Source organism: Papaver somniferum, unplaced genomic scaffold (assembly GCF_003573695.1).
Source record: "Papaver somniferum cultivar HN1 unplaced genomic scaffold, ASM357369v1 unplaced-scaffold_117, whole genome shotgun sequence".
NCBI classification, from domain to species: domain Eukaryota; kingdom Viridiplantae; phylum Streptophyta; class Magnoliopsida; order Ranunculales; family Papaveraceae; genus Papaver; species Papaver somniferum.
Genome location: NW_020620714.1, coordinates 6,605,095 through 6,620,648, shown reverse-complemented (window position 1 = coordinate 6,620,648; position 15,554 = coordinate 6,605,095). Strand labels below are relative to the sequence as shown.

The window sequence follows — 15,554 nt, the reverse complement described above, 5'->3', positions numbered from 1 at the left end:
ACATAATTACACATGGTTATCCTAGGGTTTCTCCAATGGTAAATGTGGATTTTTTCTATGTGGCTTCACTTTAAAGACATCCTTTAGGTATAAAATCGTAATTTTAAATGATTATTGTAGAACGATTATCTACAAAGTTAGGCCAGGCTTCCCCGCCGGTAAAATATATAAATAAAAAAACGATTATCTACAATGTTAGGTCAGGCTTCCCAACGATAAAAGAAAAAAAAAAAAGTTGATTTTTTATTAAGTTGATTTTTTATTAACAGAAAATGATTTTTCTGTTCTTCAATTTTGAAAGGAAAAAGAAAAAGAATGAGGGATGTTGTCGATGTTCAGATAGATAAAGTGACTATCTATACCTAGGATTTATGACCACGATTACCTCCAATTAAAATATCAAACGTCTATTATTCACCGTGATATTTAAGCTAGTACTTACAGGTACTTACCCCAGAACCGGTCACTGTATGATCGGGATTGAAATTTGAGAACCGGTTCATGTACCGTTCACTTCGATTCTGGTACCGTTTCAGTCCGATTTTTTCGATTCCAGACCGGTACGTGGACTCAGGGCGGGTTCTTGTGCATCCTTACTCGGACCTAGTTAATACTACATCCGTTTTTTAGGTAAAAATGAAAAAGTGGAAGTATCATTTTTCTTAAAACGGAGGGAGTATATTATTGTATATTATAAGGGCAAAAAAGACAACCAAACAAAAGGTCTTAAAGTTGGCACATAATTACATATGGTTATCCTAGAGTTTCTCCAATGGTAAATGTGGATGTTTCCTATGTGGCTTCACTTTTAAGACATCCTCTAGGCATAAAATCGTAAATATTAGGAGAAAGTAAATTTTATCTCCAACCCATAGAGTGTTGTATCCTTCTTTTACTTATTTATAGGTGAATAATTGGTTAAAATTAATTTCATTTTTGTTTTTAATGATTTTTATTAATAAAAGTGTGACTATGATGGGAAGACATCCTCTAAGTGAATGTCTAAAACTAGAGGTTTACTTAGAGGATGTCTAACTTTTTTTTTGCCACATCATCCTCATATCAACGGGTTGGAAATGATTTTTTATAAAAATGGTTGTGTATCCTATGTGGATGAAGACTTTTTCCTTCACACACATTCCATTGGAGAAGCTCTTACAGAGGTTGCTACAATAATTTACAATGATTATTGTAGAACGATTATCTACAATGTTAGGCCAGGCTTCCCCGCCGGTAAAATAATAATAAAAAAAAACGATTATCTACAATGTTAGGTCAGGCTTCCCAACGATAAAAAAAGAAAAAATAAAGTTGATTTTTTATTAACAGAAAATAATTTTTATGTTCTTCAATTTTAAAAGGAAAAAGAAAAAGAATGAGGGATGTTGTCGATGTTCAGATAGATAAAGTGACTATCTATACCTAGGATTTATGACCACGATTACCTCCAATTAAAATATCAAACGTTTATTATTTACATTAATTCATAAAGATCTCTCTATCAAAAAACAAGAGGAAATCAAAATCATTTGGGGTGGGGGACCTTCAATTAAGAGGTCGTTGGAAGTGGTCCGTCACTTCCTTGAAGTGGGACGCTCAGTTAAGATCAGCATTTTAAAGTCTGACCATGATGTGTAACAATATGGAGTACATGATGATGTATGACATTATTGTCGTATCAAGGGGTGGTAATAGATCTAGAGGTTTGTACGATTCATATTTACCCTCCGACTTTGAGCACCCTTCTCACAAACTGACAAACAAAACAACATACATGGAAGACTAAGACGGCCGTTATGTCATGTTTTCTCTTCATTCACAGAGAATGCAAGTGAGGATCATCGTGGAATTAGTGATTCAGGTATGATTCGATTAAAACCTTGGATAGATTTTTCTTATCGTTTTTAAATTTGTTGATATTTGGTGAATCTAAACATATATACCAATTCGATTTCTCTGTAAATTTGTTTGGTATTTGTGTTTTGAGAATCTAGGATTCAATTTAGATTTGCGTTTTTGAGATGGATTTATGTTTATAGGCGCTATTTCTCCTGTGTTTGGTTTAGTTTCCTAATTTTATTGTTTTTTGTTACTGGGAAACCCTAAATAGGTGAGTTAATGCTTTATTTGTGCTTTGTGAATCTGGAATTTGCTTAATTGTGGAATGTTTTCAGTTGATTCATTGGATGATAACAATATAAAATTTGACTACTGATAATTTGCATAACTGTGTTCGTAAGTACCTTGAATCGCAGCTGAAAGTTGTTTCAATGAGGTTGTAGTTTGCTCATTATATTTTATTTTAGTTTTGAACTTTAAATGGGAGGAATGTTGGTACTTACCAGGAATCATCAATGATCAATAGGTACTCTTGTAAATCCTGTATTTTATGGTATCAGTAGGTACTCTTGTAAGCGATTTCAATTGCTCGTTGTGTGAATATGAACATCAAGCAGACCACCCTCAGCTGCATTACCCCCTAAGACCGAAACAAAGTAGCACCCAAACCATCTTGTACTCCAAAACTCCATCCATTGTAACCTATATTTTATTTTAGTTTTCTTGCTTGTACCAGCCTCAAGCCAGGGATGATTTGGAGGCTTTTCTTGGCGAAAAGAGTAGTGAATTTGTGTCCTGGTATTACGTTGTACCTCAAATTCTTTTCAATAATAAATTAATTTTACAGTACCAGGTGGATAATTAAGAAGGAGTTAAACATAAAATTGCAGAAGAGCAAAGTTCTAGGAGATATGTAGCGGATGAGGTTAATCGTCATGATATGGAAATTTATTTGGTGGTGAGAAGAACGTTGGATACGGGGCAGAGAAATTAAGGTTGGCACTGGCCTTATTTGACATTAGCTGTGTTGCAATGATACGGATACGGTATTGGATACAAGATACAAATACGCTACTATGATACATCAACTTGAAAAACTAAAATACGGTGATACGACATATTAATAATTTAGCATAAATATATTATATAGATAGAAACTTAACAAAAGTCTGGATAAGAAGGAAGAAAGTCTAGAGCAAGATCAGTGGACAGATTTGGAACTAATATTTTATCACTATAGTTAAAACTTCTCATAGAATCTAGTAATATCTAAATTTTCTAATATTAAGTTATTGACATCTAATATTTAGTCAAAGTTTTCTAACTGAGTTGTATCTTGAATTATTCAGAGTATTAGTACGCGTATCCGTATAAATACGTATCGATAAGGCTGGATCTTTTTTTTAGGCGTATCGTTGTAACACAGGACATTAGTTATCTGAATTTAAATTTATTTTTGACTTCTCATCTAACTTGAGCAACTGGATACTGTTCCGCAGATTGTCAAGATACCCGTGAGATGTTCCCTCGACATCAGTCTTCAGTGGAGAGAATATTAGGTTCTGCGAGTTCACAATCTGCAATGGCAGGTACTGTACATCTTTTTGATTGTCATCAGGTTGAGAGTGTCAAATACTATCTCTTGTGATTAATCTTTCGATTGTCATATAACAATACTTAACCTCTGGTCATTAATAAGGCAAATGGTGCTCAAGGTACTTGTCTGTCTACCCACGACTCAGTTCATCATTAAGTCTAGCATTAGTGTTTCTCTTATGTTCTTATTTATAGTCTTTATCTTTATCAGCTTTAATTTAAATGTGTCACTTGTACGAACTTGATTATGATTTTCAACTCCCAGTATAGTGAAGGGTCTTCTTTAAAAGAAGGCGTACAAAATACTCCCCGTTAGTCTCGTGGTTGTTATGGTTTCTGCAAGTTTCATTCTCCGTAGTCTCATGTTGTAAAGCTCGAACCTGATTGAGATAAATCAGTACTCAGCAAAAATGTGTATTTTCGCATATTTTCTGTTCAATGACATTATTTGCCATTTATATATAATTTTGGATTTTGTTTATATCAGTTATAATTTGAATTACAGGTGCAGGAATGGCTCTTGTTGAGTGTCTTACATACTGGCTCTTGTTGAGTGTCTTATACAATCTGTACCTGTTTGTTTACTTGTTCAGATTGAGGAGGTATATTAGAGTATGTTCTGTATAGTCAAGTCAGCTAATATTGACTTGACTCAAGTCAATGATTTGGAGGTAGTGGTGGATAACCACATCCAAGTAGGTGGTGATGGTGCTTATTATTTATTTATTTATTTATTTTATGATCGTGAAAGAGAGAGTACTATATTGAAGAAATAAGAATTATTGCAATCAAACCGGAAACTAAAAATTACATGGAGATAAACTTCCGATTGGAAGAGTAAAATATAAAATGAGATAGCCCAAAAATATCTCTTACAACTGTAAGAACAGGAAGCCCATGAGACACAACACAACCTCTTCAAAGCCTAAAAACAAGATCCCAGATGAAACCCTAATTAGACACAGTTGCGCTGCCACCAGTGCAAACCCTCCGGTTGATTTTCTGACTAAGTACCATCAGAAATCGGCACCTTTGACGATTAATAACTGATGATGGTGCTTATGGATACCCTAGTGGTAGGTAACCTGAAAAACAAGATCGATCCAAATGAACCCCAATCGGTTCTTACAAACATCTGAAACAACATATAATAACTTAGTACCGCCATCAAGCAGAGGTCGCCGTACGAGCATATAATAGCCCTACCGCTTGCCTCCACAATCCACAGATCAAGAGAAGACACCAAAATGGCCAAATCTAAGCTAAAACATAAAAAAAAAAAAAAAAAAAAAAAAAAAAAAAAAAGATCGCTAACCTATCAACTAAACTGAACACCCTTTTTTTTTATTGGTTAGTAAACCGAACACCTCTCCTCCGATTCGTCCAAAAAAGGACAGATCTGAGGAAAAGAACAGGTTTAAGCGCTAGGGTTTGAAGTGTTAAAGAAGGGTATTATATGGGAGAGAGAGGGTCTGTATGCGTTTTCAACAGAAACAATCAAACCTTAAACTAAGATAAGAGAATATAATCAACAAGTTCAACGCCATAAATTCGGTTGAAGACAAACAAACCTTAAACTAAGTTTTTGATATATAACAAAAACAAAAGTTAAAATAATCATGAAACAAGTTTGAAAACATATCAAAAGTTACAATAATCAAATAACTACGAAAATACAAAAGAAGCGCCAAATTCTCTTTCCGTGGCAGTAAAAGTGGAGGTGATGGTAGTCATGTTGGCACTTCTGCTAGTGGCCCTTCTATGGTTCCACTTCTTGCCCTGCATCAAGCTACGCTCGACCCGTATCAAAAACCGAAACCGAGTCATTTGTCCAAATATTTTTAAATCACGGTTCAAATGGACGAGTAAAAATAATTTGGGTGAAATGGCCAAAAAAATAATAGTAAGTATGAAACTGGTTTCATCATAGCTTAAATTTAAAAAATAATAAGGATGAAACCGGATACATACTGTGTAAATTAAAAATAAGAAAAAATATTTGAAAATGGGCACGATGAAACTGGTTACATCCTGCCTATTTTTACATTTTTGTCCATTTAAACAGTATCAAAATCTAACTGTCCATTTCACCCAGGAATTATTGATTTTGGTCTTTTTAACCAATTTTGTGCGCAAAATAACACTACACCCTAAAGGAAACAGAAAGAATTATGAGAACATAAAGGCTCTTTGATACAAGCGAACATGACAAACAGTACAAATACGCGCCACCCATTAAAAATAAGTAAATCAAATACAGGAGGACACAAGCATACATTTCCTTATCAGAGAGAGAGAGAGAGATAATACAAACACAACAAATTTATTATTCAACAGACAATTACATCTGATATGACTTCGCAGTCATTCTGGAAATGCCTCTATGATGGAAGGAAATGCTGGAATTGGAATTATATTGAAGCGAGGGAAGCCTGCATTGTTCAATAACGTCTTCCATTCGACTTCAGTTCTTTCTTTTCCACCCGAAGTATGTGCTATCATCAGTAGATCAAATGCAAATCCTGTGTTATCGAATGAACCACCTCCATCTGGTCGAAGTACACAATCTACAATAATTACTTTCCCATTCTTCTTCTTTGCTATTGCTTTATGACAATTTTTCAAGATCTTTACACAGTCTTCGTCACCCCAGTCGTGCAATATCCACTGCATCCGACACACCACATAAATTAGATTCTATATAAATTCTTAGTAAAAACTGGCCATATTTGGCATCTAACTGCAAAATCAGCTACAAGTTATGGTTTCATAAGCAAATAAAAAAGTGAGCTAACCTTCATGATGACAGCATCAGCTTCTGCAATATGAACAAACATATCACCGCCAACATGCTCAACTCCTTGTTGTTCAGGTGCCGTAGCTACTACATGAGGTAGATCAAAATTAATACCTCTAATATGAGGATTAGCCTTAACAATCTCGGAGATCATTATCCCAGTCCCACCACCAACATCAACCAGTGATTCGATCCCATTGAATCCATCTTTGTACTTGACCAACACCGCGTCGATTATTATCTCTGCTGTACATCTCATTGCATCGTTAAAGAGGTGATTAAATTGTGGATTAGCTAAGGCACAATCCCAAATCTCAACTCCATGAGCCTTCTCAAAAGGAAAACCACCTTCTTTAACACATTTTCCCATATATTGCCATGGTTTAAGTAGCCATGGATCAAGTTGCGCTAAAAGAAGCGGTGATAAATTAAATTGAGAGTCTCTCAATAACCATCTGGATGATGGAGTTAAATCATAGTAAATTTGACTGCTTTCTTCATCAACATGTAAAGAAAATATGCGCTTGCGAACCAACAATCTCATTACACGGGTAAGATAGTCGATATTCGGAGATGATGATGATGATGATGATGTGGTTGTTGAGAAGTTGTTAATGATCTCTGACACTGTGATGGGACGACCATAAGAGTTTATGATATCTGGTATACCAAGTTCAACTGCACATTTCAATGCCATTGAATCGACAAATGCATATATGTGCTCCCACATTTCTATTTGCCCTTTGAATCGTTTTTCTTCTTCACGAGTATGATCCATCTCTATGTTGGCTAATTGATCAGAGAGATCTGATTTCCTAATATAATGTCACTCTAGCTTTCTTGCTAATTACTGAACTGATGGACACCACAGAAATGAGGGGATATAATGGCTCCTTAGACTAACTCGGACTTGGAAAAAGTACTCTTTATTCATACCACAACCAACCACCCCCGTCTTATTCTTTTTATTATAAGGGCAAAAAAGACAACCAAACAAAAGGTCTTAAAGTTGACACATAATTACACATGGTTATCCTAGGGTTTCTCCAATGGTAAATGTGGATTTTTTCTATGTGGCTTCACTTTAAAGACATCCTTTAGGTATAAAATCGTAATTTTAAATGATTATTGTAGAACGATTATCTACAAAGTTAGGCCAGGCTTCCCCGCCGGTAAAATAATAAATAAAAAAAACGATTATCTACAATGTTAGGTCAGGCTTCCCCAACGATAAAAGAAAAAAAAAAAAGTTGATTTTTTTATTAAGTTGATTTTTTATTAACAGAAAATGATTTTTCTGTTCTTCAATTTTGAAAGGAAAAAGAAAAAGAATGAGGGATGTTGTCGATGTTCAGATAGATAAAGTGACTATCTATACCTAGGATTTATGACCACGATTACCTCCAATTAAAATATCAAACGTCTATTATTCACCGTGATATTTAAGCTAGTACTTACAGGTACTTACCCCAGAACCGGTCACTGTATGATCGGGATTGAAATTTGAGAACCGGTTCATGTACCGTTCACTTCGATTCTGGTACCGTTTCAGTCCGATTTTTTCGATTCCAGACCGGTACGTGGACTCAGGGCGGGTTCTTGTGCATCCTTACTCGGACCTAGTTAATACTACATCCGTTTTTTAGGTAAAAATGAAAAAGTGGAAGTATCATTTTTCTTAAAACGGAGGGAGTATATTATTGTATATTATAAGGGCAAAAAAGACAACCAAACAAAAGGTCTTAAAGTTGGCACATAATTACATATGGTTATCCTAGAGTTTCTCCAATGGTAAATGTGGATGTTTCCTATGTGGCTTCACTTTTAAGACATCCTCTAGGCATAAAATCGTAAATATTAGGAGAAAGTAAATTTTATCTCCAACCCATAGAGTGTTGTATCCTTCTTTTACTTATTTATAGGTGAATAATTGGTTAAAATTAATTTCATTTTTGTTTTTAATGATTTTTATTAATAAAAGTGTGACTATGATGGGAAGACATCCTCTAAGTGAATGTCTAAAACTAGAGGTTTACTTAGAGGATGTCTAACTTTTTTTTTGCCACATCATCCTCATATCAACGGGTTGGAAATGATTTTTATAAAAATGGTTGTGTATCCTATGTGGATGAAGACTTTTTCCTTCACACACATTCCATTGGAGAAGCTCTTACAGAGGTTGCTACAATAATTTACAATGATTATTGTAGAACGATTATCTACAATGTTAGGCCAGGCTTCCCCGCCGGTAAATAATAATAAAAAAAAACGATTATCTACAATGTTAGGTCAGGCTTCCCAACGATAAAAAAAGAAAAAATAAAGTTGATTTTTTATTAACAGAAAATAATTTTTATGTTCTTCAATTTTAAAAGGAAAAAGAAAAAGAATGAGGGATGTTGTCGATGTTCAGATAGATAAAGTGACTATCTATACCTAGGATTTATGACCACGATTACCTCCAATTAAAATATCAAACGTTTATTATTTACATTAATTCATAAAGATCTCTCTATCAAAAAACAAGAGGAAATCAAAATCATTTGGGGTGGGGGACCTTCAATTAAGAGGTCGTTGGAAGTGGTCCGTCACTTCCTTGAAGTGGGACGCTCAGTTAAGATCAGCATTTTAAAGTCTGACCATGATGTGTAACAATATGGAGTACATGATGATGTATGACATTATTGTCGTATCAAGGGGTGGTAATAGATCTAGAGGTTTGTACGATTCATATTTACCCTCCGACTTTGAGCACCCTTCTCACAAACTGACAAACAAAACAACATACATGGAAGACTAAGACGGCCGTTATGTCATGTTTTCTCTTCATTCACAGAGAATGCAAGTGAGGATCATCGTGGAATTAGTGATTCAGGTATGATTCGATTAAAACCTTGGATAGATTTTTCTTATCGTTTTTAAATTTGTTGATATTTGGTGAATCTAAACATATATACCAATTCGATTTCTCTGTAAATTTGTTTGGTATTTGTGTTTTGAGAATCTAGGATTCAATTTAGATTTGCGTTTTTGAGATGGATTTATGTTTATAGGCGCTATTTCTCCTGTGTTTGGTTTAGTTTCCTAATTTTATTGTTTTTTGTTACTGGGAAACCCTAAATAGGTGAGTTAATGCTTTATTTGTGCTTTGTGAATCTGGAATTTGCTTAATTGTGGAATGTTTTCAGTTGATTCATTGGATGATAACAATATAAAATTTGACTACTGATAATTTGCATAACTGTGTTCGTAAGTACCTTGAATCGCAGCTGAAAGTTGTTTCAATGAGGTTGTAGTTTGCTCATTATATTTTTTTTAGTTTTGAACTTTAAATGGGAGGAATGTTGGTACTTACCAGGAATCATCAATGATCAATAGGTACTCTTGTAAATCCTGTATTTTATGGTATCAGTAGGTACTCTTGTAAGCGATTTCAATTGCTCGTTGTGTGAATATGAACATCAAGCAGACCACCCTCAGCTGCATTACCCCCTAAGACCGAAACAAAGTAGCACCCAAACCATCTTGTACTCCAAAACTCCATCCATTGTAACCTATATTTTATTTTAGTTTTCTTGCTTGTACCAGCCTCAAGCCAGGGATGATTTGGAGGCTTTTCTTGGCGAAAAGAGTAGTGAATTTGTGTCCTGGTATTACGTTGTACCTCAAATTCTTTTCAATAATAAATTAATTTTACAGTACCAGGTGGATAATTAAGAAGGAGTTAAACATAAAATTGCAGAAGAGCAAAGTTCTAGGAGATATGTAGCGGATGAGGTTAATCGTCATGATATGGAAATTTATTTGGTGGTGAGAAGAACGTTGGATACGGGGCAGAGAAATTAAGGTTGGCACTGGCCTTATTTGACATTAGCTGTGTTGCAATGATACGGATACGGTATTGGATACAAGATACAAATACGCTACTATGATACATCAACTTGAAAAACTAAAATACGGTGATACGACATATTAATAATTTAGCATAAATATATTATATATAAGATAGAAACTTAACAAAAGTCTGGATAAGAAGGAAGAAAGTCTAGAGCAAGATCAGTGGACAGATTTGGAACTAATATTTTATCACTATAGTTAAAACTTCTCATAGAATCTAGTAATATATCTAAATTTTCTAATATTAAGTTATTGACATCTAATATTTAGTCAAAGTTTTCTAACTGAGTTGTATCTTGAATTATTCAGAGTATTAGTACGCGTATCCGTATAAATACGTATCGATAAGGCTGGATCTTTTTTTTAGGCGTATCGTTGTAACACAGGACATTAGTTATCTGAATTTAAATTTATTTTTGACTTCTCATCTAACTTGAGCAACTGGATACTGTTCCGCAGATTGTCAAGATACCCGTGAGATGTTCCCTCGACATCAGTCTTCAGTGGAGAGAATATTAGGTTCTGCGAGTTCACAATCTGCAATGGCAGGTACTGTACATCTTTTTGATTGTCATCAGGTTGAGAGTGTCAAATACTATCTCTTGTGATTAATCTTTCGATTGTCATATAACAATACTTAACCTCTGGTCATTATAAGGAAAATGGTGCTCAAGGTACTTGTCTGTCTACCCACGACTCAGTTCATCATTAAGTCTAGCATTAGTGTTTCTCTTATGTTCTTATTTATAGTCTTTATCTTTATCAGCTTTAATTTAAATGTGTCACTTGTACGAACTTGATTATGATTTTCAACTCCCAGTATAGTGAAGGGTCTGCTTTAAAAGAAGGCGTACAAAATACTCCCCGTTAGTCTCGTGGTTGTTATGGTTTCTGCAAGTTTCATTCTCCGTAGTCTCATGTTGTAAAGCTCGAACCTGATTGAGATAAATCAGTACTCAGCAAAAATGTGTATTTTCGCATATTTTCTGTTCAATGACATTATTTGCCATTTATATATAATTTTGGATTTTGTTATATCAGTTATAATTTGAATTACAGGTGCAGGAATGGCTCTTGTTGAGTGTCTTACATACTGGCTCTTGTTGAGTGTCTTATACAATCTGTACCTGTTTGTTTACTTGTTCAGATTGAGGAGGTATATTAGAGTATGTTCTGTATAGTCAAGTCAGCTAATATTGACTTGACTTAAGTCAATGATTTGGAGGTAGTGGTGGATAACCACATCCAAGTAGGTGGTGATGGTGCTTATTATTTATTTATTTATTTATTTTATGATCGTGAAAGAGAGAGTACTATATTGAAGAAATAAGAATTATTGCAATCAAACCGGAAACTAAAAATTACATGGAGATAAACTTCCGATTGGAAGAGTAAAATATAAAATGAGATAGCCCAAAAATATCTCTTACAACTGTAAGAACAGGAAGCCCATGAGACACAACACAACCTCTTCAAAGCCTAAAAACAAGATCCCAGATGAAACCCTAATTAGACACAGTTGCGCTGCCACCAGTGCAAACCCTCCGGTTGATTTTCTGACTAAGTACCATCAGAAATCGGCACCTTTGACGATTAATAACTGATGATGGTGCTTATGGATACCCTAGTGGTAGGTAACCTGAAAAACAAGATCGATCCAAATGAACCCCAATCGGTTCTTACAAACATCTGAAACAACATATAATAACTTAGTACCGCCATCAAGCAGAGGTCGCCGTACGAGCATATAATAGCCCTACCGCTTGCCTCCACAATCCACAGATCAAGAGAAAGACACCAAAATGGCCAAATCTAAGCTAAAACATAAAAAAAAAAAAAAAAAAAAAAAAAAAAAAAAAAAAAGATCGCTAACCTATCAACTAAACTGAACACCCTTTTTTTTTATTGGTTAGTAAACCGAACACCTCTCCTCCGATTCGTCCAAAAAAAGGACAGATCTGAGGAAAAGAACAGGTTTAAGCGCTAGGGTTTGAAGTGTTAAAGAGAGGGTATTATATGGGAGAGAGAGGGTCTGTATGCGTTTTCAACAGAAACAATCAAACCTTAAACTAAGATAAGAGAATATAATCAACAAGTTCAACGCCATAAATTCGGTTGAAGACAAACAAACCTTAAACTAAGTTTTTGATATATAACAAAAACAAAAGTTAAAATAATCATGAAACAAGTTTGAAAACATATCAAAAGTTACAATAATCAAACATAACTACGAAAATACAAAAGAAGCGCCAAATTCTCTTTCCGTGGCAGTAAAAGTGGAGGTGATGGTAGTCATGTTGGCACTTCTGCTAGTGGCCCTTCTATGGTTCCACTTCTTGCCCTGCATCAAGCTACGCTCGACCCGTATCAAAAACCGAAACCGAGTCATTTGTCCAAATATTTTTAAATCACGGTTCAAATGGACGAGTAAAAAATAATTTGGGTGAAATGGCCAAAAAAATAAATAGTAAGTATGAAACTGGTTTCATCATAGCTTAAATTTAAAAAATAATAAGGATGAAACCGGATACATACTGTGTAAATTAAAAATAAGAAAAAATATTTGAAAATGGGCACGATGAAACTGGTTACATCCTGCCTATTTTTACATTTTTGTCCATTTAAACAGTATCAAAATCTAACTGTCCATTTCACCCAGGAATTATTGATTTTGGTCTTTTTAACCAATTTTGTGCGCAAAATAACACTACACCCTAAGAGGGAAACAGAAAGAATTATGAGAACATAAAGGCTCTTTGATACAAGCGAACATGACAAACAGTACAAATACGCGCCACCCATTAAAAATAAGTAAATCAAATACAGGAGGACACAAGCATACATTTCCTTATCAGAGAGAGAGAGAGAGATAATACAAACACAACAAATTTATTATTCAACAGACAATTACATCTGATATGACTTCGCAGTCATTCTGGAAATGCCTCTATGATGGAAGGAAATGCTGGAATTGGAATTATATTGAAGCGAGGGAAGCCTGCATTGTTCAATAACGTCTTCCATTCGACTTCAGTTCTTTCTTTTCCACCCGAAGTATGTGCTATCATCAGTAGATCAAATGCAAATCCTGTGTTATCGAATGAACCACCTCCATCTGGTCGAAGTACACAATCTACAATAATTACTTTCCCATTCTTCTTCTTTGCTATTGCTTTATGACAATTTTTCAAGATCTTTACACAGTCTTCGTCACCCCAGTCGTGCAATATCCACTGCATCCGACACACCACATAAATTAGATTCTATATAAATTCTTAGTAAAAACTGGCCATATTTGGCATCTAACTGCAAAATCAGCTACAAGTTATGGTTTCATAAGCAAATAAAAAAAGTGAGCTAACCTTCATGATGACAGCATCAGCTTCTGCAATATGAACAAACATATCACACCACAATGCTCAACTCCTTGTTGTTCAGGTGCCGTAGCTACTACATGAGGTAGATCAAAATTAATACCTCTAATATGAGGATTAGCCTTAACAATCTCGGAGATCATTATCCCAGTCCCACCACCAACATCAACCAGTGATTCGATCCCATTGAATCCATCTTTGTACTTGACCAACACCGCGTCGATTATTATCTCTGCTGTACATCTCATTGCATCGTTAAAGAGGTGATTAAATTGTGGATTAGCTAAGGCACAATCCCAAATCTCAACTCCATGAGCCTTCTCAAAAGGAAAACCACCTTCTTTAACACATTTTCCCATATATTGCCATGGTTTAAGTAGCCATGGATCAAGTTGCGCTAAAAGAAGCGGTGATAAATTAAATTGAGAGTCTCTCAATAACCATCTGGATGATGGAGTTAAATCATAGTAAATTTGACTGCTTTCTTCATCAACATGTAAGAAAAATGCGCTTGCGAACCAACAATCTCATTACACGGGTAAGATAGTCGATATTCGGAGATGATGATGATGATGATGATGTGGTTGTTGAGAAGTTGTTAATGATCTCTGACACTGTGATGGGACGACCATAAGAGTTTATGATATCTGGTATACCAAGTTCAACTGCACATTTCAATGCCATTGAATCGACAAATGCATATATGTGCTCCCACATTTCTATTTGCCCTTTCAATCGTTTTTCTTCTTCACGAGTATGATCCATCTCTATGTTGGCTAATTGATCAGAGAGATCTGATTTCCTAATATAATGTCACTCTAGCTTTCTTGCTAATTACTGAACTGATGGACACCACAGAAATGAGGGGATATAATGGCTCCTTAGACTAACTCGGACTTGGAAAAAGTACTCTTTATTCATACCACAACCAACCACCCCCGTCTTATTCTTTTTATTATAAGGGCAAAAAAGACAACCAAACAAAAGGTCTTAAAGTTGACACATAATTACACATGGTTATCCTAGGGTTTCTCCAATGGTAAATGTGGATTTTTTCTATGTGGCTTCACTTTAAAGACATCCTTTAGGTATAAAATCGTAATTTTAAATGATTATTGTAGAACGATTATCTACAAAGTTAGGCCAGGCTTCCCCGCCGGTAAAATAATAATAAAAAAAACGATTATCTACAATGTTAGGTCAGGCTTCCCCAACGATAAAAGAAAAAAAAAAAAGTTGATTTTTTATTAAGTTGATTTTTTATTAACAGAAAATGATTTTTCTGTTCTTCAATTTTGAAAGGAAAAAGAAAAAGAATGAGGGATGTTGTCGATGTTCAGATAGATAAAGTGACTATCTATACCTAGGATTTATGACCACGATTACCTCCAATTAAAATATCAAACGTCTATTATTCACCGTGATATTTAAGCTAGTACTTACAGGTACTTACCCCAGAACCGGTCACTGTATGATCGGGATTGAAATTTGAGAACCGGTTCATGTACCGTTCACTTCGATTCTGGTACCGTTTCAGTCCGATTTTTTCGATTCCAGACCGGTACGTGGACTCAGGGCGGGTTCTTGTGCATCCTTACTCGGACCTAGTTAATACTACATCCGTTTTTTAGGTAAAAATGAAAAAGTGGAAGTATCATTTTTCTTAAAACGGAGGGAGTATATTATTGTATATTATAAGGGCAAAAAAGACAACCAAACAAAAGGTCTTAAAGTTGGCACATAATTACATATGGTTATCCTAGAGTTTCTCCAATGGTAAATGTGGATGTTTCCTATGTGGCTTCACTTTTAAGACATCCTCTAGGCATAAAATCGTAAATATTAGGAGAAAGTAAATTTTATCTCCAACCCATAGAGTGTTGTATCCTTCTTTTACTTATTTATAGGTGAATAATTGGTTAAAATTAATTTCATTTTTGTTTTTAATGATTTTTATTAATAAAGTGTGACTATGATGGGAAGACATCCTCTAAGTGAATGTCTAAAACTAGAGGTTTACTTAGAGGATGTCTAACTTTTTTTTTGCCACA

At 34.8% G+C, this 15,554-nt stretch overlaps 1 protein-coding gene, 2 long non-coding RNA genes and 1 pseudogene across 6 annotated transcripts; 2 read left to right on the top strand and 2 right to left on the bottom strand.

Moving 5' to 3' along the window:
* The first annotated feature begins 1,714 nt into the window (after positions 1–1,714).
* Positions 1,715–4,226, top strand: LOC113330256. 3 transcript variants are annotated; one of them, XR_003350132.1, is made up of 4 exons: positions 1,715–1,861; positions 2,576–2,637; positions 2,730–2,834; positions 3,339–3,615. It is a non-coding gene; the product is annotated as an uncharacterized LOC113330256 (long non-coding RNA). The 3 variants fall into 3 exon arrangements; XR_003350131.1 differs by lacking the exons at positions 2,576–2,637; positions 2,730–2,834 and adding an exon at positions 3,941–4,226 and having other exon boundaries at positions 3,339–3,428; XR_003350130.1 differs by lacking the exons at positions 2,576–2,637; positions 2,730–2,834.
* A 1,399-nt stretch (positions 4,227–5,625) lies between these two features.
* LOC113329588 ((R,S)-reticuline 7-O-methyltransferase-like) lies at positions 5,626–7,149 on the bottom strand. Its single transcript, XM_026576448.1, has 2 exons — positions 6,231–7,149; positions 5,626–6,102 (listed from the first exon to the last, which is right to left on the bottom strand). The coding sequence occupies exons 1-2, from the start codon at positions 7,008–7,010 to the stop codon at positions 5,800–5,802; spliced, it is 1,083 nt and encodes a 360-aa protein (XP_026432233.1). The 5' UTR covers positions 7,011–7,149; the 3' UTR covers positions 5,626–5,799.
* Positions 7,150–8,960: 1,811 nt separating this feature from the next.
* On the top strand, positions 8,961–11,434 carry LOC113329398. Of its 2 annotated transcripts, XR_003349859.1 has the most exons (4): positions 8,961–9,107; positions 9,821–9,882; positions 9,975–10,079; positions 10,589–10,772. It is a non-coding gene; the product is annotated as an uncharacterized LOC113329398 (long non-coding RNA). The 2 variants fall into 2 exon arrangements; XR_003349858.1 differs by lacking the exons at positions 9,821–9,882; positions 9,975–10,079 and adding an exon at positions 11,189–11,434 and having other exon boundaries at positions 10,589–10,678.
* Positions 11,435–12,885: 1,451 nt separating this feature from the next.
* On the bottom strand, positions 12,886–14,407 carry LOC113330162 (annotated as a pseudogene).
* Positions 14,408–15,554: the final 1,147 nt, after the last annotated feature.